The 22,205-nt window shown below is 35.4% G+C and overlaps 3 protein-coding genes and 1 pseudogene across 3 annotated transcripts; all 4 read left to right on the forward strand.

Annotated features, from left to right (window-relative positions):
• Positions 1-650: 650 nt before the first annotated feature.
• Positions 651-2,976, forward strand: LOC105109834 (50S ribosomal protein L10, chloroplastic-like; annotated as a pseudogene).
• Positions 2,977-3,242: 266 nt separating this feature from the next.
• LOC105110657 (leukotriene A-4 hydrolase homolog) lies at positions 3,243-6,970 on the forward strand. The gene is made up of 4 exons (XM_011006130.1): positions 3,243-4,814; positions 5,356-5,589; positions 5,669-5,995; positions 6,371-6,970. The coding sequence occupies exons 1-4, from the start codon at positions 3,804-3,806 to the stop codon at positions 6,665-6,667; spliced, it is 1,869 nt and encodes a 622-aa protein (XP_011004432.1). The 5' UTR covers positions 3,243-3,803; the 3' UTR covers positions 6,668-6,970.
• Positions 6,971-8,699: 1,729 nt separating this feature from the next.
• On the forward strand, positions 8,700-12,895 carry LOC105111486 (protein TONNEAU 1a-like). Its single transcript, XM_011007194.1, has 8 exons — positions 8,700-8,975; positions 9,595-9,727; positions 10,379-10,467; positions 10,579-10,701; positions 11,591-11,718; positions 11,839-11,861; positions 11,943-12,099; positions 12,635-12,895. The coding sequence occupies exons 1-8, from the start codon at positions 8,889-8,891 to the stop codon at positions 12,684-12,686; spliced, it is 792 nt and encodes a 263-aa protein (XP_011005496.1). The 5' UTR covers positions 8,700-8,888; the 3' UTR covers positions 12,687-12,895.
• A 792-nt stretch (positions 12,896-13,687) lies between these two features.
• LOC105112294 (adenylate kinase 1, chloroplastic-like) lies at positions 13,688-17,123 on the forward strand. The gene is made up of 4 exons (XM_011008304.1): positions 13,688-14,128; positions 14,481-14,621; positions 14,874-15,146; positions 16,616-17,123. Exons 1-4 carry the CDS (start codon positions 13,820-13,822, stop codon positions 16,754-16,756), a joined length of 864 nt encoding a protein of 287 aa, XP_011006606.1. The 5' UTR covers positions 13,688-13,819; the 3' UTR covers positions 16,757-17,123.
• Positions 17,124-22,205: the final 5,082 nt, after the last annotated feature.

Raw genomic sequence — 22,205 nt, forward strand, 5'->3', positions numbered from 1 at the left:
GTTTTTAAATTAAGTTAATTAAGTTAATGTCAAAAATAATTTTTTTTAAAAATAAAAATATATATTTTAATGCATTTAAAGAAAAATTTTAAAATAATTACCATATTTTAAAATATACCATAAAAATAACTTGTGTATTCAAGTTAAGCCTGAAAAATTCTTAAGAATTTATATAAATGGTATGCAAATTTATCCTTCATCTTATCCTTCATCTTACTTGATTGGTGTTCGGATAAAATAATAATTTTTATGAAAATATTGAGTATTTATCATTGTGATGCAATATATTTTTTAATTAAAAATATATTAAAAATATTTTTAAAATTTTATATATTAACATTTCAAGATTATTTAAAAATATATAAAAAATCAATTTTATATTTTTTAAATAAAAATACTTTTAAAAACAAGTGAATTATAATATTAAATAAATACTTAGAATGTATTGTAACAATAATTATATTTTAAAATATTTTTCATTTAAAATATATTAAAATAACATTTTATTATTATTTTTTAACATTTATTTTTAATATTAACATATATTAAAATGATTGAATAACATAAAAAATATATCATTACAATTAAAAAGAAAAAGAAAAAGAAATTTAAGCTAAAAGTAAATGATAAAAAAAAAAAAGGGTTTACCCTCTAGGGACTATTCTTTTACAAATTTTCACCCTCCATTTTTTTTCCAGCATCCTCTATGCACGTTCATGATGATAAGATAAGCCACAAAAGCACGCGCTTGTGCTCTCCTCCAATCTCCTACCACCACCATGGAAACCACCAGTCTCCTCTCCTTTCCCTCCTCCAAACCTCCTCCTCCCCGAGCCCATTTTCTGCCCGCAAACCCATTTTCCTTTTCCTTCCCCACAACCCACAAAACCTCCATTTCACACAGACCCATTACCATCAAATCCGCAATTTCCCGCACAAAAAAGGAAGAAACAGTGGAAACAGTCAAAACCCAGCTCGAAAATTGCTACCTCTTAGCAGCTATAAAATAAACAGGCTTCACAGTCAAACAATTTCAAGACTTGAGAAGATCATTACCTGAATCATCAAAACTCGTTGTTGCTAAAAACACTTTGGTGTACAAGGCCATTGAAAATACGCCATGGGAAGCTTTAAAACCTTGTATGACAGGAATGAATGCTTGGCTTTTTGTGCATAGTGAGGAAATTCCTGAAGCTTTAAAGCCTTATAGGGATTTTCAAAAAGAAAAGAAGTTAGAGAATGATTTTACCGGGGCTGTTTTTGAAGGAAAGTTTTATGGGCCTGGTGATTTTAAGCAACTTGAAACTATGCCGTCCAGAGCTGAGATTTATGCTAAGATTTTGGGGGCTTTACAGGGTCCTGCTATTGGATTGGTGGGTACTTTACAGGCGCCGGCGAGGGATGTTGTTATGGTTTTGAAGGCTTATGTGCAGAAGTTGGAGGAGGAGAGTAGTGGGCAATAGTGGAGATGCAATGTAATGTGATGTAAATGTATTGTTTTAAAGCTCCCCATTTTGTTGTTCTTGAATTTATGTAGCGAAATTGATGGTTATTTTTTTTTTGGATACGAAAATGCGAATGATGTTATTTTGAATACGAAAGTGGTGAATGGAGTTTTAGAATTTGTAAAATTGGAACCTTGATAGTTGTCTTGAAGTTTAGTACAAGATTGTTATTTTCTTGTGGTTTTATTTTGAAGAATTTGTATTAGGGGAGATTCTAGCAATGTTTTTCTTGTAGTGAGTTTGATTGTCATGCCTCCTTGTTATGTTTGGAATGCTGCTGCCGTTTTGTGATTTTTGGTTGGTTATTGAAGCAAATTTTATGGTTATGGCTATATATCTGGTATATTGGGAAGATGTATATACGGAATACCTTGTGCTTTCTACCTGGTTTAATCACAGCTGCCTGGTTGGGGGATTCTTTCACTCGGAATTCACGTGTGTTTGTCTAGTTTTTACCGTAACTAGTTTGTTAGGTAGCACATGTAACTCTATTTCTCTCCATGGTGCATACATTTGGAGGAAATGCCTCGAGCACTGCCATTTATGATTTATTTCGATGTTATCCAAGCGAATTCAAGTGCCTGTAGAGCATATTACTTGAGACAAATGTGATGGACTTGATAAGGTACCTTCAATTCTGCTTTATGCTCTTTAAGGAATCTAGTTCTTTAGGGTTATAGGAACATATGCCTTTTGATTCTGAGTGTTGATTATGTTCACACAAGGCACTTCTGGTTGTAGTATTAGTAGGAGGGTTCTTCAAGTAATAAGAGTTCAAAGACAGCATTTCTGTTCTTTTAATGATGTAAATCCTTTGAATTTAGAAAATAGATGATAAATCAAGTTAGGCTTCTTTTTACTTAATATATATGGAGATGGAGTCTCAGACCTATGACATGTCCATCGCGTAGCAAATCTTATTCTCAGGACAGGTTATTTTTTGGAAAGAAGGGTTTTATTCTGCTCTTTGAGTGTCTGCAGCAACGATTTATTGCTGTTCCTGTGCAAATTGTGATACCATGAGTGTATCTTTCATGGATTGAAAGAGGCTTTGTCTTATAAATGATGCAAGGAAACCACACAGTATTTGCCTTGTGGAAACTATGCATTCGAGACTCCTGTCTCCCCTTCCAGTCATCCTTGGTTTCACAGTAATAAACCTGCATCAGCATTGCGAAGTCACCTTCTGTGATACCCATCTCTAGTTTGTTCCTGTTCCTTGGGTTTTCTCGAAGGTAGTGGCTGGAGGATGTCAGTGGTCTGGCTTGCGTTGCTCCTCCATTCTAATCCTTTTATGCATACTTAATTCCCTTCTGAAGTGAAACAAGTAATCTGTAACAGTCTGATTAGAGTCAACTTGCTTGTGGACAAGGAAAAATTCATGGAATTTTTTATAAATTTCTAACTTTGTTTCTTAAATCTAGAATTGTTTCAAGATGCGTCCTGGGACAGAATCTATTCAGAAGAACTTGAAGAAACATTCCATTGATATTTCCATCTAAACTGTACCCTTTTTTTTATGGGTAAAAACAATATCATTTTATAATATAAGTTTTCGTTGAGTGTTTCTAACAAAAGTCATTATTAAGAAAATCAAAATAGTTTTTTATTTTATTTTTAAAATTTATTTTTGACATCACTTCAAAACCATCCAAAACCATTTAAAAAATCAATTTGATGTAAAAAAATTCAATAATTTTTAAAAATATTTTTTAAACAAAAATAAAATTTTAGTATAATCATGTAACTTGGAAGGCAGGAATCACCCTTTAAAACACAATGGCTGCAAACAAGGCCTGGCTTGAGCATAAATGCGAAGATGAAAAGTAAAAAGGTTGCTTCCTCCCCGCTCCAGAAACGGAGAACTGCTCGTTCAAGTGATTCTCCCTTCCATTCTCTTCCCATCCCATCCCTGTGGGCCTGCAGTTTCACAAAGCCGAAGTTATTCCTCTGCGAAGCAAAGTCCATATTTCACCTTGGCTAGAAAACAAAAGAGCCCAGGGCAGGCGGAGGCGGTCAGCTCATATGACCCGTCATTCGTATTGCGTATGACCAGTCGTCCATGAAGTAGACAAACAGTGTTGAGTGTCGGATGACTTCAACACCTTTTGTTCCATGCCGATTCTCCCTCCAAATTTAAAACAATACCCTAAACCGAAAAAAACAGCACCGAATCGTCCCCCCCTCTCTTTTCTTATTCGCCAAATCGTCCTCTTCCCCCATTAAATCAGATTCCTAAAAAATTAAAACATTTTAAAACCCCCCCAATTTCTCCCTCTTCATAGCTCAGAACTCCAAATGGCACCAGTCGATCCCCACTCATTCACCGATTCAACTCACCCTTTAACAACCCACATCGCCCTCACTCTCTACTTCCACTTCCCCTCCTCCACCATCCACGCCACCGCTCTACTCACTCTCCAAACCCCGCACACTGGCCAGCTCTCTCTCGACACTCGCTTCCTCACCATCCACAAAATCCTCGACCCTGAAACCCTAACTACCCTCCCTTTCACCCTCTCCTCATCCGAACACCCAATCAAAGGCCACCACCTCACCGTTTCCCTCAACAACCACTCCTCTATTCTCGTCCTCTACTCCACCTCCCCTTCCTCTTCCGCCCTCCAATGGCTCTCTCCGCCCCAGACATTTAAGAAGATTCACCCTTTTGTTTACACCCAATGCCAGTCTGTTCACGCGCGCTCCGTTTTTCCTTGCCAGGATACGCCTGCTGCGCGTGTTTGTTATTCTGCGAAGTTGAATGTTCCAAGAGGGCTTTCTGCTGTTATGTCTGCTAGGCATTGTGACCGTCGTGACCCTGTTGGTAGTGACTTGGATGGGGTGTTGACAAAGGAGGCGACTGGATTTGGGTTTGATTTGAAGTCATTGTGGTGTGAGGAAGGGAGAGTTGTGGAGGAGTTTGTGATGGATCAGCCAATCCCGCCGTATTTGTTTGCGTTTGCTGTTGGGGAATTGGGGTTTAGAGAGGTGGGGCCGAGGACTAGGGTTTATTCGGAGGCTGTTGATGGGGTTTTGGATGCTGCTGCGAGGGAGTTTGCGGGGACTGAAGAGATGATAAGGCAGGCGGAAATGTTGTTTGGTGAGTATGATTGGGAGAGGTTTGATTTGTTGGTTTTGCCACCGAGTTTTCCTTATGGTGGAATGGAGAACCCAAGGATGGTGTTTTTGACGCCTACTGTGATTAAAGGGGATGCGAGTGGCGCGCAGGTTGTGGCGCATGAGTTGGCTCATAGCTGGACTGGGAATTTGATTACTAACAAGAATAATGAGCATTTTTGGTTGAATGAGGTATACTGAATCTTTGCTTTTGACATTTGATTTGATTATTTGGCCTTTTCTTTTATCGAATTTAGTTTCAGTTTAATGGCCGCCTCAAATAGTTATCTCTTTGTGTGCTTAATCAAGTTTATTTGCATGTGTTCTCATCTCCTGTACCGAATGTGTTTGTATCTCAGTGTCTGTTTGTCTTCTTGTCATTAGTGACTGGACAATGATGAATTGTTTGACTTCGTTCACTTGATCTATACATTTTCTCTTATACAATATGGTGTGAAGAAGTTCATAATAGTTTAATTGCTTTGCACCTACATAATGGTGATTGTTTGGCATGATTGTCAGAGTTTTAGGGATATTTTTTTAACATGTCTGTTTTGTATGAAGGAAAGTATGAGCAAATGTTTCTGGATAATTTTTGTTAGGATATATGTCTGTGTGTTATGCTCCTGAACTTCCAAATAGCCCATTGTTAGTTCAGTTTGTGCTATGCTGAGGTTGGCAATTTTTTCTCCTTTTGAGTTATAATTTATAAGTTTCTGATTCATGAAACCAGGGTTTCACAACTTATGCGGAGAGGAGAATTGTTGAGGTTGTGAAAGGTGAAGATATCGCTGCTCTGAATGTTGGAATTGGTTGGAGAGGTTTAAATGAGGAAATGGAGAGGTTCAAGGACAACATGGAGTTCACTAAGCTAAAGAATAATCAGGAAGGAGTTGACCCGGATGACATATACTCCCAAGTGCCATATGAGAAGGGTTTCCAGTTTCTCTGGCGCATTGAACGTCAGGTATATTGAGTTATTTCTTGTTCGAACTTGAAGATTGATAACAGTAATATTCTTACAGGTTGACTTTTGAAATTTTTAGATTGGAAGACCTGCATTTGATGAGTTCCTGAAGAAATATATTGCCACCTTCAAGTTCAAGTCAATTGACACAGAGACATTTCTTGATTTTCTCAAAGCCAATGTACCTGGAATAGAGAAAGAAATTGACCTTCAACAATGGACCGAGGGTACTGGCATCCCCCCAGATGCTCATGAGCCGGTTTCAAACTTATATACAAAGATTGTGTCACTTGCAAACGATTTTAAGCTTGGAAGGATGCCAAGAGAGGATGAAGTTGCTGACTGGAATGGACAGGAATGGGAGCTCTACCTGGAGAATCTGCCCAAAGTTGTTGAAGCCTCACAGGTAGTGTCTTGATACATTTTTCAATTTCCCCATACTAACCCCCTCCCTTCTCGCTGTGAAATTTTTTACAACCTGCAGTGATGCTAATTTCTTGAAACTTTATGTCCTAATTACTGTCTGTTCATATCTGTTTGTGCTCTCCTTGGCAGTAACTTATGCAGGACAGTTTAGAAGCAGCATGTTTTATGTGGTGTTAAAGACCACTTAGATTCCTGTATAATTTATTCTGCATCTTTGATTGGTTTTTTAGCTGGTATTTGTATCAGTTGGCAATTCCTTACCTTGTTGTATTTAAAGTTCAAACATGGCGCCTCCCAAGAGTCATGAAAGTGAAATTTACTTCTAACTTCCTAATTGCTATAATTTGTTATGCAGGTCTTAGCCTTAGATGCGCGCTACAGGCTGTCAGAATCAAAGGACTATGAGGTGAAAGTGGCATTTCTCCAACTGGCAATTTCCTCCAGGTGTAGGGATTACTATGGTGAAGTGGAGAAGACTTTGAAGGAAGTTGGGAGGATGAAGTACCTCCGTCCACTCTACAGTGGACTTGTCCACGGGGCTGGAAAGGATGAAGAGAAAATTTTGGCTAAAAGAGTGTTTGCAGAAGCTCGTGAATGTTATCACCCTATAGCTCAAGGTGTTGTTGAGGCCATCTTCGCGAAGCACGTGTAGGATGGGTATAGCACAATATAGTATCTTAACCTAAACCTTTAATGGCTTGAGCCTACACATATCCTTTGGTGTTCGAGATCTAGCAGGCCAATAATATGACTTCTGATTTTGTTAATATGTGCATCTTTCAACACACCATGCTGCCATGTCTTACGAGGCAGCTTCAATGGAATACCCACTTGTATCTTGTCACTCTACTCTGGTAATTCTGCTGGTTTTGCACGGCTATAACTACTTGGGCTGTGGATATTTGTAGTCTTATATATCTGAAGCGGTATTTTAAGTGATCAGAGCTTTCTATTTGTTTATGGATCTCCAATCCAGAAGGATCTGTTCATGCTCTGACCATGGCAATAAACTTGGACTGTTGCTCGCGAAAATGAATCCATTCAATTAGTGCCTCGTCAAATTGCTCTTCAAAAGCATTTCACTTATTGTTATTTTTTAACGTGGCCTGGATGTGTCCAAGAATTTCTGTTGTTTTATGTGTTTTTTTAAGTATTTTTTATTTGAAAAAATATTAAACTAATTTTTTAATTTTTTTTATAGTTTTGATGGGTTGATGTTAAAAAAATATTAAAAATAATTTTTTTAATATATTTTTAAGTAAAAATATTTTCTAAAAACTATTATCTGCTACAGTCTCAAACATTCTCTTTTCAATGTTTCTTTATTTTTTTATTTTGAATTTATTAAAAAAGATTTCAGGACTTAAATTCCCAAAATGTACAAGTTGTCTTATTCCATAAGTATTTGTCAGCAAATCAACGCTGGAAAGTGAAACAGGACAGCTAACGTTAATCTATTCTCTATGCATTCTTCAGATGAACCTTATTATTATTATTATTATAACCCCAAAAAAATGATCTCCCAGAATAAATGGTAAGAGCCGCTGGGCCCGACATATCTCAAGACCGTGCTCCTTTTTGTCGTCCTGTGTTGCGGTGGGTCTTAATTGAGCCCGGCAATATTGAAGCAAGGCCTGTTATCATTTAACATTTTGGATATCATATTCGACGCTTTATATAGTTTAGTTGATGGAAGCCGAAATCTATCCATACGAGAACACTCCAGGGACACATAGTTTTTTTTTCCCTTGATAACCAAAAATATCCAGACTTATCTATACGTATCATAATTAATTTTTAAATTTATTAAATACTTTATAAGTTCAATGAATAAATAAAAAACTGTAAAAATAACAGATATATAAAAAAAATAAAACCAGATAAAAAAAAAACACAAATCCCTCTCCCTATTAAAGCACGAACTCAAGTGCAGTGTAACATAATTCTTTTTTTTTTTTTAGATTAATATGGGTGTCCGGGCCAGCTTACGCGCACCACGACTAATCTCACGGGCCCTGAAGTTAACGACCATGTAAGCCTCCAGTGGCCATCATATGAGCAATCAAGGACTCGAACCTGAGACCATAGAGGGAGCAAACCCTTTGATCCCAAGTCCTTACCACTTGGCCACCACCTAGATGGTTCAGTGTAACATAATTCTTGCTTGAGTTAACGACCAACCTTGTTTTCTATGCTATTATATTTGAAATTTACGTTTATAGAATGAAGAAATTTTACAATACTGGCCAGAAAACTAAATAAACAGCGAAGATCTCTATCTCTCTAAACCAAATATAGTTATGGATGATTATTATCAGGGCAATTTAAGATTCTTCATAAATATTAACATGTGAAAGTTGATAAAAAAAAATTATAATCCTCAAAAAATAGCAACCGACGAATGCTTTCCTTTCTTGCAAACAGTAAAAAACAGGTACGCTGTCTTGCTATGTTGCTGTTATAACTCGGATTTGTTTAGATTAATGATGTATTTATGTAACTACTTTTATCTCACGAGTTGAAGGAACACCAATTAGTGATAAATCCATTGATTTTTTATTTTTTTGGGATGGAATGGTTGGCTGGTCACAAAAGAAAATAAGCATGCTTTAAGGAGTTACTTTACTCGTCCACAAGTAGGACCCATAAACTCAAACCTCAGATCATGGCATGGACGACCCAGATCCAACCTTCAGTACCATCAACTAGACCCCCTCACCACCAAAGGCAATCCTAGTTATGACTGCTGTCACACCCATCTCCTCCCTGAAAAACACTTCTATCTTTTTTTCCCTTTCTCCTCGAAAAAAATAATTTTTTTCATAAATAACAGTGAGCTGAGGAGAAACGAACTAGCCTCCCCTGAACAAAAAATGGATGATTACACGAGAGAAATGATGGACCTGAAAACACTCGTCACTCGAACCCTAGAGAAAAAGGGCGTCCTTGCTAAGATCCGGGTAATCACCCAATTTTCTTTCTGGTTTTCTTTTTATATTGATGATAAACTGAAAAGTAGAAGGATTATTTTGATTGTGATTTTTTAAATTCAGTTGTCTCGAGCTAATTGATCTTGAGTCAAGTTTCTTATTTTTTGGTTGGATCTTGTCCCATGGGAAAAAAATGGAACCTTTTTTCTTTGTTTATTTGAATAATTGTTTTTGCTCTAGATCTTATTTTCTTTGTTTGAAATTGAAATTAGGTTCTTTTGTTTCTCCCAGTGGTTGTGAGGAGAAATGATTATTTTATATTTTGTAGCTAGGGTCTCGTGTTTTGTGCAGCACCAAAGCCCTGTAGCCAAATGTAAAGCTCAAAGTTTCAAGATTTTGTGCTTTTTTTAGTGAATCAGACGGCTTTTGTTTTCCCTTTTAAATTCCTAGTTGGTTCTGCATTTTAGCTATTTTGTTCACCGAGTGTTTAATGACGCTATTCACTCCTTTTTTTGTCTTTTGTATCAGAAAGTGTGGTTATTGAGTAGAATTGAATAGAGAATGTAATCAGGCACAGTAATCCGTACGGAGAAGTTTGTGGTTTCCTTTGTTCTAATCTTTGTAGTTTACATCTTTACTCTGTTTGTAGGCTGAACTGAGGGCAAGTGTTTTTGAGGCAATTGAAGAGGAGGATAGGGTAATTGACAAGGATGAAGGCCTACCCCCAGCATTATTAGGAAGCTGCAATGATCGTGCTAAACAACTTCACGCTTCTCCATCAGGTTACTCCTTGAATGCATGACCCTTTTAGTCTGTCTCTCAATTTTGAAACCTTGTTTAATGTTTGTTTAGATTGATGAAATCCAATATAGTGTGTGGGTGTGTACATTGGCTAGCATTTTGTTGGGTTATGTGAGTTTATGCTAGGTCATGGAATGAAGTTGCCAGTTTGTTTTCCTCCTGGACCAATACTTATGTTTCAATTCAGTCCATCATGGCAGTTAACAACTTTGATGTGGGGGGGCCTAGCTAATAAGTTTTTTTCCCTGGGCCAAATTTTATGTTTCCAATAACTTTCATTGGTGATTACGACTTTGAAGCTTCATGAGTGGACATGCTATTGGTAGCCAAAATCAAAATTCTGCTCTTTCAGATCCGTATAGGTTATGGACCTTCAAGTTTCCCTGTTAGAATTTGAGGTGTAAAGAACATCACAGGATCGCTGATCTTTTATTGGTTGTTGGAATCTGCTAAGATAGAATATCAAATAGTTATTCCCCACCTATCCATTCCTAAAAACAAGTGTCTTGTGTAACTTGGTCACAATGTTCAAGGTTTGTAGTAACTTAAACAAGTGCATGTGTTCTGGTAAAGTAAGATGTTCATAGTCACTTGTGTATGTTGTGTTGATTTTTTTACAAAAACAAATGCAGGGAGGCTGCTAACTGCACTAATATGTGAATACTTAGACTGGGGGCAGCTAAATCACACGCTAAAAGTCTATTTACCAGAGTGCAATTTGGTAATCATGTAATTTATCAGTGTATTATTTCCAGAGTTTTTAACACCTTTATATGATTTTGACTGTACTTGATTTGTGAATATTAAACTGCATTCCTTATCTTTCCTTCAGCAAAAGGATTCTTGGAAAGCTGAGTTGAAAGAATTCAGTAGCAAGAATGGATATGACCTGAACAGGAATGGAGATAGTGCTCCTTTGCTTTTGGATGTTCTTGAAGGATTCTTGAAGTTTGAGGTTTGTCCCTATCTGTAGCTGCATATCTGCTTTTAAGACTTTTGGAACTGGCATTATGGTGCCTACTTCCAGCTATAAATGTAATGCGACACAATCTCCTTGCACAACTGATTATTCTTAAAGAAATCAAACATATCAAAAGGAATTATCAATAGTTTGCTTTGTGATGTCTGAGTTTGTAATAATTGTTCATGCATGAAGTGGAAGCTGTGCATCCTATTGTCAAGTTCTGGAAGATGTTTACTAAGATGTTCATGAACTAAGATGGATGGGGGCTATTGTTTGCTGCCTTATATCACTTGAATAGTGGACTAGTTTTGTTATGGGGACTGAAATGAGCTTGCTAATTGTTTGATAGGACTTAAGATTTTGTTCTTAATGCTCCAGTCACAGATACCATGTTCTTATCTTTATACACTGCAAATGCTGAGGAGCTAATGTTAGGTAGAGTAAGGGACCACTTTTAGCTATGGAAATATTGGTGCCTGAGGAGAATATCATCCATGTTGGTTCAATGTTGATTGAAGGCTTAAAGAAACCAAGTACGAGTTCCCACTAAAAGACTCAATGTTGATTGTAGCTGGGATGAATATGTTATGGTGTATAAATCTGCAAGCATGGAAGATGAAATTAAAATTTATGAGAAAAACTTATTTCAGTTTTTAAGCCATTGAGATATAGGTTGAAGCTTAGCTTCTCAAACCTGTTGGACCTGGAAGATTAAAATTTACGTATGTTTTTCTAGGAGATATTTTTTTTCCTGGAATAAGGTTCAAAAGTCTATTCAAATTTCAAGTAACTATATTGCTTGTTCATGATTTCTTGTCTCTTGATGTTTTTTTTTCTAAAATCACTCGCTGTTTTATTGATGAAAATCATTTTATTACAGAATTTATCCCAAGGAAGGGGTACTGGAAGGAGAATGTCAGAAACTGAGTCCTTATCCAATGTAGAGTCTAGGAACATGCGAAGACCCTCATCATCATCTGTTGCTGGTGGCTTACCTCCATTAATAAGGTGCTGGGCCAACTCCAACTTTTAATTTTTCAATTCTTTTATTTTTTATTTTTTGGTGTCAAATATTTCCTTCCCTGATCCACTCATTATTGTTTCTGCTGTGCAAATGTTTTCTGCCAGGCCAGCTTCTTCCCAGGCATATGGTGAGTGATTAAAATATGCATCATTTGCTCTACCATCTCCTTCCTAGTTGTTCCCTGTTTCTAATACTGTACACGGTGCAGATAGGAGAGCAGGGTCTTCCATGTCTGGTTACAGGAAAGATGATAACAGTTGGAGATATGATGGTGATGAACTACCTGAGGATGTTATTCGAGCTTCTACTGCCCTTGAAAACCTTCAGTTGGACAGGAAAGCTAGGAATCTGACTACATCCTGGAGGTTAGTTTCTCATGCTTCTTCAATATTCTTCCATTATGAAATAGGTGAAAGTGTATTTTGATAACCATTTATTCTGGAGCAATTACAAAATGAATATTTGTCACTGTGTATATGAAAATTATGTGCAGTAACGGCGAAACTGGAGATTGCCCTATATTAGAAAAATGCTGAGGGGTGTGGTTAGATTGTTATGAAGTTTTTTTATAATGCAAATTGTCTTATCTTGGACATTGCACCCTCGAGAATCCTGAGACCATATTTTGATCGGTTGCCCCCCAGTCTTGTCTTGTTAAGCATTTTAGAGTAGCTAAATTGGCAGGCAACTAACTAGCAGTTGCTTCGCATACGCTGCTTTGAGGTAGCCTGTAATGAGAGGTCCTATAACATCACTGTGACGAACTGAATTCTTCCATTAGGAATTGTATTTGATGTATTGTTTGATCAAAGGAGCTGTTCGCTGAGATAGCCTCATGCCCGTGTCTGTCATCTGATTATATATAAAACTAATGATCTTATGTGTTGGGTTTGGTTGCAGGCATGCTGGGGATGGCATCAGTGATGACGGGGGGAGGGCTGACCACATTTAGCATCCTCGAACGATGCAGCAATGAGTAGCTTAGTGTGTATTTTATTTTTATCCACTAATGTTTTTTTCATCAGCAAAACGAGGTAGCGATCTGTGTTTTGTTTTTCGGTTAAATATATTGTGAGGTGCTGTAGTGTTTTGATGAGTTTTCTTGCTTCTTTTCTTCGTTTTGGACACAATTTGAAATCTCAATTAGTGATTGCCATAAAACTTGTGTCGGTAGATTGCCTTAAATGTTTTAGTTGATCAGGGAGGCTGAAAGATCAGGCCTGTTAAAAGATGCTAGCTCCTCTCTTTACAGCAAGAACATGGATAATTTGGGTGTAAATGACTTCTTTTTATATATAATTGAAAACATTTGGGAAGACGAATTTAATTGGTTAGGGATACGTACATATAAAACAAGAAAATCACTTTCATCAATGCCAACCTAAATAGAGTCGGCATTCTTAATTCCGAAAACGAGTTAATGCTTAATTTCATCCTCATGGTGGGCTTTCCAAAAAGAAATAAAAAAATATTTTTTTATTGATTTGCACCTAACTCCTCGTGTAAATGATCTTATAAAATTTAATTTTAATTGAAAATGTATTATTATTTTGTTATCATTATTATTATATTATATGTTTTACATTAAAATTATAAAAGTATTAATTTGTATTCAATATTGTGCTAGATTTTATAGTTTAACTAAAAAAAATTAAGAAAAAAATTAGTTTTATTTTTAAAAATATTTATATTTGATTAAAATTACAGTGAGATGAATTTTTTATTAAAAATAAATTATTTTAACTTTTACAATATTAAATTTAAAATGTAATTATGTGTGGTTTAGTGTAAAAAAATTATTTAATTATTTAAATAATTTTTATTTATTATTAGATAAAATATAAATGCTATCACTATAATAACATAAACAGTTTAATAATTTTTCATATAAATGACACTTTAAAAGCATCAACGGAAAAAAACACACTCCCTAAATCACGTGCGTCTCTCCCCTCACTAAGGAGACAAAAGCTTTAACCTCCCATCACCTCACCCAGTCCAAGCATATAGTTTAAGCCGCCTCCTGCTTTCCACACGCCATCTCTTCTCTTTCTATTTCCAACCAAAAAAAACCCGGATCTATCCATGGCTGCTCTTTCAAGAATCCATAAAACCCCAATAAAATCACTCTCTTCTTGTATATCTCGAAGGTTTTCTATAACTACATTGAATTCCGAAATTGACCTCAAAGTACCTTCTTTTCTTTCTCACAACTCTCTACCTCTCCGTCAGGAACCTAAGGAAGGAAATATCCAGTGGGTTTTTCTTGGTTGTCCTGGTGTAGGTAAAGGTACCTATGCTTCGCGTCTTTCCAATTTTCTCGGTGTTCCTCACATCGCCACCGGTGATCTGGTTCGCGAGGAGCTCAATTCCTCTGGCCCACTTGCCTCCCAGGTATTTGCTCTCTTTTTTTAGGGTTTTAGATTTTGGCGCCTCTTTCTTCTTTTGGGCTCTCTGGTTGGCGAAAGTTTGAATCTCTGCAGTTGAAATTTCGAAATGAATTGCATCGTAACTTTTATTGATTTTGTTTGAACTGAATCGCGTTATAAATTTATTAAAGACTGCATTTTTCGTAGAGATTGTGACACTGACTGTTACGTGTTTGTTTAATATTTTGCTTCTTACTCTGGAAAAATTATCGGGTGCTATAATAGTTGGGCCCCACATGACTGGGCTAACAAATATTGGTATCTGAACATTGTTGAGCTGATTATTATTGATTTTTCTTTTTGTTGCTGTACTGTAGCTTAAGGAGACTGTGAATCAAGGGAAATTGGTTTCTGATGAGATCATTATAAGCTTACTGTCAAAACGTCTTCAAGCTGGAGAAGCTAAGGGTGAATCTGGTTTCATTCTGGATGGTTTCCCTCGAACTATTAGACAAGCGGTGAGATATTGTTATTATTGATTAGTTTTGTTGGCTGTTGTCTATATATTTTTCATGGATTTTAAAACTGATAAAAAAACTTAATTCTAGTTGTGAATGATTAGCTGGTTGAGCACTTTTAGTTTTCTCATTAGCAGTTTTTGAGTTAAATTGTTATGTGAAGTGCTTTGTTTTCCTTTTCTCGTCTATTGTAGACAATTAATCTGGTGTCTGTCTATCTAACCTGATATTCATGTTCTGGTCATACTGCAGGAAATACTAGAGGGAGTAACAGACATTGACCTGGTGGTGAACCTCAAGCTTCGAGAAGAAGCGCTGCTTGCAAAATGCCTAGGGAGAAGGATTTGCGTTGAGTGTGGAAAAAATTACAACATTGCTTGCATTGACATCAAGGGTGAGAACGGGAATCCTGGAATTTATATGGATCCACTTCCTGCTCCTCCACAATGTGCACCAAAGCTTATCCAAAGAGCTGATGACACTGAAGAAGTTGTTAAGGAGCGACTACGTATTTATTATGAAATGGTATTACTGCATCTTTCATTTTTCTTATTGGTGCTTTTTCTAATATAATCATCATATGAACTTGTGAAGTTCTATAACACATCATCTGTTGATCAGCCACATGTAATTTATGGGATATCATCTTTTTAAGTATTTTTCTGCCAGATGAAATATTTTATAGCCTGTGTATGGTACCTTGTTGTATGTTTGGAAAAACAAAAGTGAAATATAACTTATATATATTTGTGAGACCACAGAAAAACTTGCAGATAATTGATGAGAGAAAAGTATGCCCCCCACTCCCAAAAAAAACCCCCCCAAAGCCTCCTCGGTAGATTTGACATGATACATGGATCTTAAAAAGCTTCAGTATGTCTATTCTGATTTCTATCTAAATAATTATCACAATTGGAAAGATAATAAGTGCTCTTGTATATGGCAACATGTGGTGGAAAGTAACAAATAGTCTTGGCGTTACAAATGAATTTGTTAGAAACCATTGATACATGTTCTCACTCAAAGCATATACATTTTTTACCAATGCAACAAACTAACCTGTTCTAAATTCTATTTCCACTCCAAATATATGGCTGACTTATTATTTTTATGTTTTTTCACGGTGACACAAAAAACACAAAGTGCAAGAGCAATTTTCTGTTTTTTATTTTTGGAATTCTGAATTTGTGGATGTCTGAAATCTAAACATTAAGATGTTTGACTCTCTCGTTCACTTTATAGTTCTCAAAAGACTAAGATTTCCTTTTTAGTTTTGCCCTTTTTCTTATTGAAAGAAAATAGATTTTGTTAAAAAAAAAATCTCAATTAACTGCATTTCTGCTCAATTCACCAGTAGGCTCCCTATCTCTAGATTTCATGGAGTAATATTTGGTACTATGCCCAATTTCAACTGTCATTTTCATCATTATGTACACAATCATGAACTCTATAGTTTTTTATTGTTACTGTTGTTCTAATTGCATCATAATCTAGGTGTCCTAAGTTGTACTTTTATATCTCAGCAGTGGTTTACACAACAGAATTCAGGAAAAAAGAGAGGACAAGAAACAGTAGTTTATCTTGATATAACTTGTGAGAAAAGGCAGTAGATCAGTTGGGCGTTCCCTTTGATATGTATACAGTGTAGTTGGGTGTATTTGATTTCAAATTCATTGTCCTATCTATAATGTTTTTCCATAGGGTGTTTGCATAACATATAAATGCCAGAATTTTCGTTTCAATGCATGGATGCCATGCTGCATATTTCCTCTGTTCCCTCACCTCCCTTTAACTTTCCTTTTAAAGTGGTAAATAGTAATAAAAATGTTGCCTTGGAGTAGGAATATTGGGTAGAGAAGTGCACGATCATAATAACTGAGCTTAAATTCTGGCATAAAGTGGGTTTTTTTTAAATGATTCTGACAATAATAGCTGTAATTGTCATTTGTTCTGCAATTAATGGCCTGAAATCTGCAAACCATATTTTCTTGCAGAGTCAACCTGTTGAGGAGTTCTACCGTAGTCGTGGGAAGTTGTTGGAGTTTGATCTTCCTGGAGGAATTCCAGAATCCTGGCCAAAGCTGCTGGAAGCTCTGAATCTTGACCACGAGGATAAATGCTCTGCAGCAGCATGAACTCCCATAGTTCTGCTGCATATTCTCAAGTTAGGTCATTCTTTGCATGTGGCAGACTACATGCATAGTATTTAGAAAAAAGGAGGTTAACAATTATATCAAATAAACAAGCCTAAACCATTACCATAATTTTATTGTTTGGGGAGCAAGGAGGCCATTCAATGGACTTGGTTGACGATATGATTTGTTGTTAGATGCATTTGGCTTGTAGTGATTAAATGGACAGATGTCAGTGCCATTAAATTTTGCTATAACAATTGGTTTTGAAATTCGTTTTTAAGGGTTCTTTTGAACAGAAATATCAAACAATAGTGGAAACCGAATAAAGTGCTTTATTTGACGCAAAAGACCGTGTTCTAGTTTTGTTTAGACAGGAGCTACTATCTCTCTTCTTGTTGTTTACGTTACTTGTTGTGAGGCGCTACCTGATTTTTCTGTTTCTTGCATGCATGTGTTGAGATTGGATGGATTAGTTGTTTGCGTTCCCAACTTCCCATGGATAACCTTTTATTGTGGCAATTGACAAGCTACTCAACATCAATATACTTTTGTTCACGATCTAAATGCATAATAAACAATATGCTCACCTATCTTAGCTTCTCATCTATCAGCATTCTGCTCTCTCATATCCCAGTGTTTCTTTCTCAGCATGATAGTCCTCTCCTTTCAGATCAATGCGAAGCATGCTAATTTGTGTTCCCTACATATTGCTTATACGCAGTTTTTTGTCTCCTTGTGCTGTGAATCTACGCTCCTACCAGGGGGTTTTAAGCATTTCTCTCGCAGCCGTGTAACTGATTTCAGTTTTCATTATTCCCCGAGTTGCGTCTATGTTGAAGATGAACAATACATGTCACCGTGTATTAATTTTGTTTCCCGTTTAGTCATTCCAGGTCGTCTTCTTTCTCCCAGTAAGAGAATAGAAAGCTGGACGGAGCCAGTTTATCGCTCTACTCGAGTGCATGTGGGAAGATAGTGTAAATATTCAACAAAGGCATACAAATCTATTATGTTACAAGTTCTGAATCTGAAAAAAACTTCGATTGTCATGCCTGCTATACACTAGTGTTCCATCGGTTATCACCCCAATAACCAGATGCTTATGCCATGCTCGTTGATGAGCCATGAGGTCCATGAAAGCCCCCTTCCCCTATTGACCAGATGCCAAACACAAATTGTGCCCAAACCTTTCATTAGGGATTGCTCGAGCAGAAAAGGCCCATTTAGCAATCACATTGCGAGGCCCTACAAGCTAAAGAGCCAGCGAACCCATTCCAAGCTATAAATATTTTTTCAAAAATGTTTTTAAAATGTTTTTATTTTTCATTTTAAATTAATATATTTTAATACATTTTAAAATAAAAATTATTTTAAAAAAAAATCATTATTTTTTTTCCAACATTATATATATATATGTATCTATATAAAAAAAGCATTTTGAAATTTAGTGAACAAACCTCGAAAAACAAAAGGCAGTGCGAGCAGCTTTCAGGAATCCAATTCAAAAGAAGGATGAGCTAGCCATTCTTTGAGCTGTGGGAGGAGGGGAATGCGTCTGTTAACGTGGCTACAAACTCGGGCCAAACTACGAGGAAGGCATAAGAAATAAGTATGGTTTGTTTTTATGATTTAAAAATATTTTTATTAAAAAATATTTTTTATTTTTAAATTGATTTTTTTAGTGTTTTCAAAGATGAGTTAATATTAAAAATATTTTTTAAAAAATAAAATAAAATATTTTAATATATTTTTAAATAAAAATACTTTCAAATAAAAAATATATTAAAGCAAAAAATCAAAGCCTTATAGGACAACATTCTTGTCCCGTCTCTGCTTGAATTAGAATCACTGCCTTGTAGAAGGCATCCTTCTCAATTTGTCTCCTCTCTTCTATGTTTTTATCCCTTAATTGATAAAATTGCAATTGATTTTTGCAGAAAGAAAAAAATATGCATGTATCCTCAAGAAAAAATGATTTCATTTATGCTAAAAAAATATTATATAAAAAAAAATACATGAAACATCGAACTAGTTAGCAATTTTTTTACTGGGGCATTCACTTCTTATAGTTTTATTCATTTTTTGGACATCTATTGTCAGGGTACTCGTATAATCAATTTTGGTAATGTTTTATAGGCTTTTATTATTGAGATTACAATAATGAACAGACCTGTATGTTCTTCTATTGTCCGAATCTTGAACTACTTGTAAAAATAAATAGCGTGCATGGCCTTTTTTTTTCTTTTTTTTGGGTTGTATTATGCCTCCAATAGTATGATTAAAAATTTAAATTCAGTAAAACCAGAGTTTATAGAAAGTATAAATGTTATTTAAGATTAGTGATTTAAAGTTTGTGACTTGGTTTCTTTTTTGAACAGCCAAGGGATCTATTAGCAACCATCTTATTCTTTGAACAACCGAAAGCTAGATTGCTTTGTTTTCCAATAGAAGATTCATCAGAGAAATCGGTCGGTGCTACTTTCAGCTGGTGTTACTTCTGCAAGTGCTCTATCTCTCCTACTTATTCTCGTTGCTGCTTCTACACCTTCTGTTTCTTTTGGTCATCTATTTGGTTTAAACATTATCTCTTTGTTAAAAAATGTTGTTATTTGAACATTATCTCTTTGTTAAATCGTGTTGCTGTCAATTCCTTCGGAGGTTGATTTGATGGTGTCTGAATTAACAAGTCAAGGATCCGCTCGATGCTCGTATCCTTTCTTTTGTTCCTTGTTCTCTCCTCCTTTATCTTGGAACTGATTTGTTATTTTCAAGCAATGAATCTAGCTGGGGGTAGTGGCATTCAGAAAGAAGCTGATATTATGTCCAACGCTGTTTGTACATGCTTAGTAAAAACCAGAAGCATGAGTGATAAAGTGTATGTTCTTGCGCAAAAATTCGCACGCACTTGGAGCAGAAGTGGACATTATGGAGATTTCCGTCCCTTCAAATTGCAGGTTAGACTTCCACAGGCATCCTATATTTAATTCCAGTTCTTATCAATCAAAATGGTTGACCAGAAAAAAATTGTTGCGCTTTACCTAATTAATTAGTTCATCAGATAAGAAGCATAAAGTTGTCCAAAGCGGGACCATGAAGAGCCTAGACAGAATAAAGGTGGATAATCCATGGATGATGGATGTGTCCAGGCACCTCACGAGCAGAAACGACAAGCCAATGCACTTTTTCGCAGTGAGCTTGATAAAGGGAATATTCAAAGATGGGAGCGTGAGAGAACCAGCTCAAGGCATAGCCGTCTTTCTGGGATTCAAACAAAGGATGGTTAAAATTCATTTTTTTATATTAATCTTTTTGCAGTTTTAGATTGTTTTAATATCTAGCACTATTTTTTTTTAAAAAAATATTTTAATTTGTATTTAAAAATAATAGTTACCACATCCGGCAAGAATAAATCTTCAAAAGAATGAATCCTCCATCGTCTATCGATATTGAGCCTTGTAGCCACAACAATACAGCTTTGGCCCAGGACCAAGCTTTCCGAGCAGAACTAAAATCTCAGCCCAGGCCTGTTTTTAACTCTCGCTCGAGACTGAGCCCGACAACCGCTTCTGTGATGTATGACGTCACTGAAGATATGCTCTTGCTCACGTGTCAGCGCCTTGTCGCCTTCCTCAAAGCACTCACCATTCACTAAGGGCATTCCCGTCATTTCATAACACCACCAAATTACGATTCTCAGAAGTGAGAGCATTTTCAACTCGATGGACAACGTGCCACGTTCCGAGAACAGTTCACAGCAAGTGACGCTCCAAATCAGTGAATTTATGTAACCGGATCCAGTATTCTCGGAGAAATAGATGTAAGAAAAATAAAGAAATAAGGATTTTTTATTGTTTAATACAAGTCACAACTATAGAATATCTCAAATCATGTAGACTTGTTTTTTTTATTCTTCACTGAGAAATTAAGAATGCTACTTTAATAAGTTTAATTTAAATAAATGCTTTTTTTAATTGTGTGTATACATCACGGGTTGTTGAACTATTATAATGATTTTCATCAACCAATTTGCAATTTCTATAATTAACATGTTAGTCAAGATGATATAAAAAACTTGTACTTAAACCAACAACCATCCATTAATCAGCCTAGCATATTTAAAAATGCAATCAGTCAACAAAAGTTCTATTATTTTTACTAAAAAATAATATAAATTATATATTATTAATAATATGATACTATAATATTGATAATAAAATAATTATAAATTCAAATTTTATTATTTTTATTTATTTAATAAAAATTAAATATAAGATAATATAAATTTATATAAATTTTTTTCATTTTAAAATATATATTATAAAATAATATAAATCATAACTTGAATTTTATCTAATAATTTAAGTTATTAGGTTAATAGTTTAAGTTATGGAGTTGAGATAATTCTTTGACATGGTATCAAAGTCTTAATGATCAAGTGGTCACAAGTTCAAATCTTATTATTTTTATTTATTTAATAAAAATTAAAATAAGATAATATAGACTTATACAAATTTCTTTCACTTTAGAATATGTATTATAAAATAATATAAATCATAACTTGAATTTTATTTAATAATTTAAGTTATTAGGTTGAGATGAAGTTTTATCCTATGTATTTAACGATGTAATGTATAATATTTATGTAAAAATATTTTTTTAATTAAAATAATATTATTTTTATTTTTTATATGAGTATATAAAAAATAAAAAAATATATTAATATAATATTTAAAAAAAATACTTTAAAAAAGACGCCGAATAAAAAACACACTCCTGCATGGATAATTCAGACAAACACGAGATTGGCCACACATTCGATTTTATCCGCATCAGCACCCGGAAAAAAAAAAAAAGGGGATCACATCTCGTCACGAGATTATTCACGGCGAGGCTTTTGACTCCATGCCACGTCAGAAACAAGAATCCTGCATGGCAGTGTTGTGAGCCTTCATTTTGTCCACTTCAGTAAGAAGAGAAAACAGAAGCTAGTTCAAGAGAATTTTTATATTACATCCAGATAAAATCCACCAGTTATTCTACATGTCTATTTCAAAGTGAAAGTTGTATACAGTGATAAAAATAAAATTACATTAATTTTCTATCTTTGAATTGTTATGCTTAAATTTTAACGGACTTGAACCAGTTCCACGGGGGCTGCTTGAAGACTGAAATTTTGTTATTTCTTATGATCTCCTAGCGTGGATTCTCTATTTTCTGTCAATTGGTTTTGATGGTGACTGATTATGGTTTGAAGACAGACATGTTCATCCAGCTACAAGGAAGGCACCCCTCCTCGTCCGGAGTTTTTGACGGCCGAGGACCGCAGGCAGGCAAGGTTATTCTGGTGCATGTTTGCCTACGAGATTTGCATAGATCACATAGCCCTCAAATAGCCATACCTTTTCACTGCACAAAAAAGTTTTTATTCAATAAATTCCCTGTTGATATC

This window comes from Populus euphratica, unplaced genomic scaffold, assembly GCF_000495115.2.
Source record: "Populus euphratica unplaced genomic scaffold, PopEup_1.0 scaffold1.1, whole genome shotgun sequence".
Taxonomy (NCBI): domain Eukaryota; kingdom Viridiplantae; phylum Streptophyta; class Magnoliopsida; order Malpighiales; family Salicaceae; genus Populus; species Populus euphratica.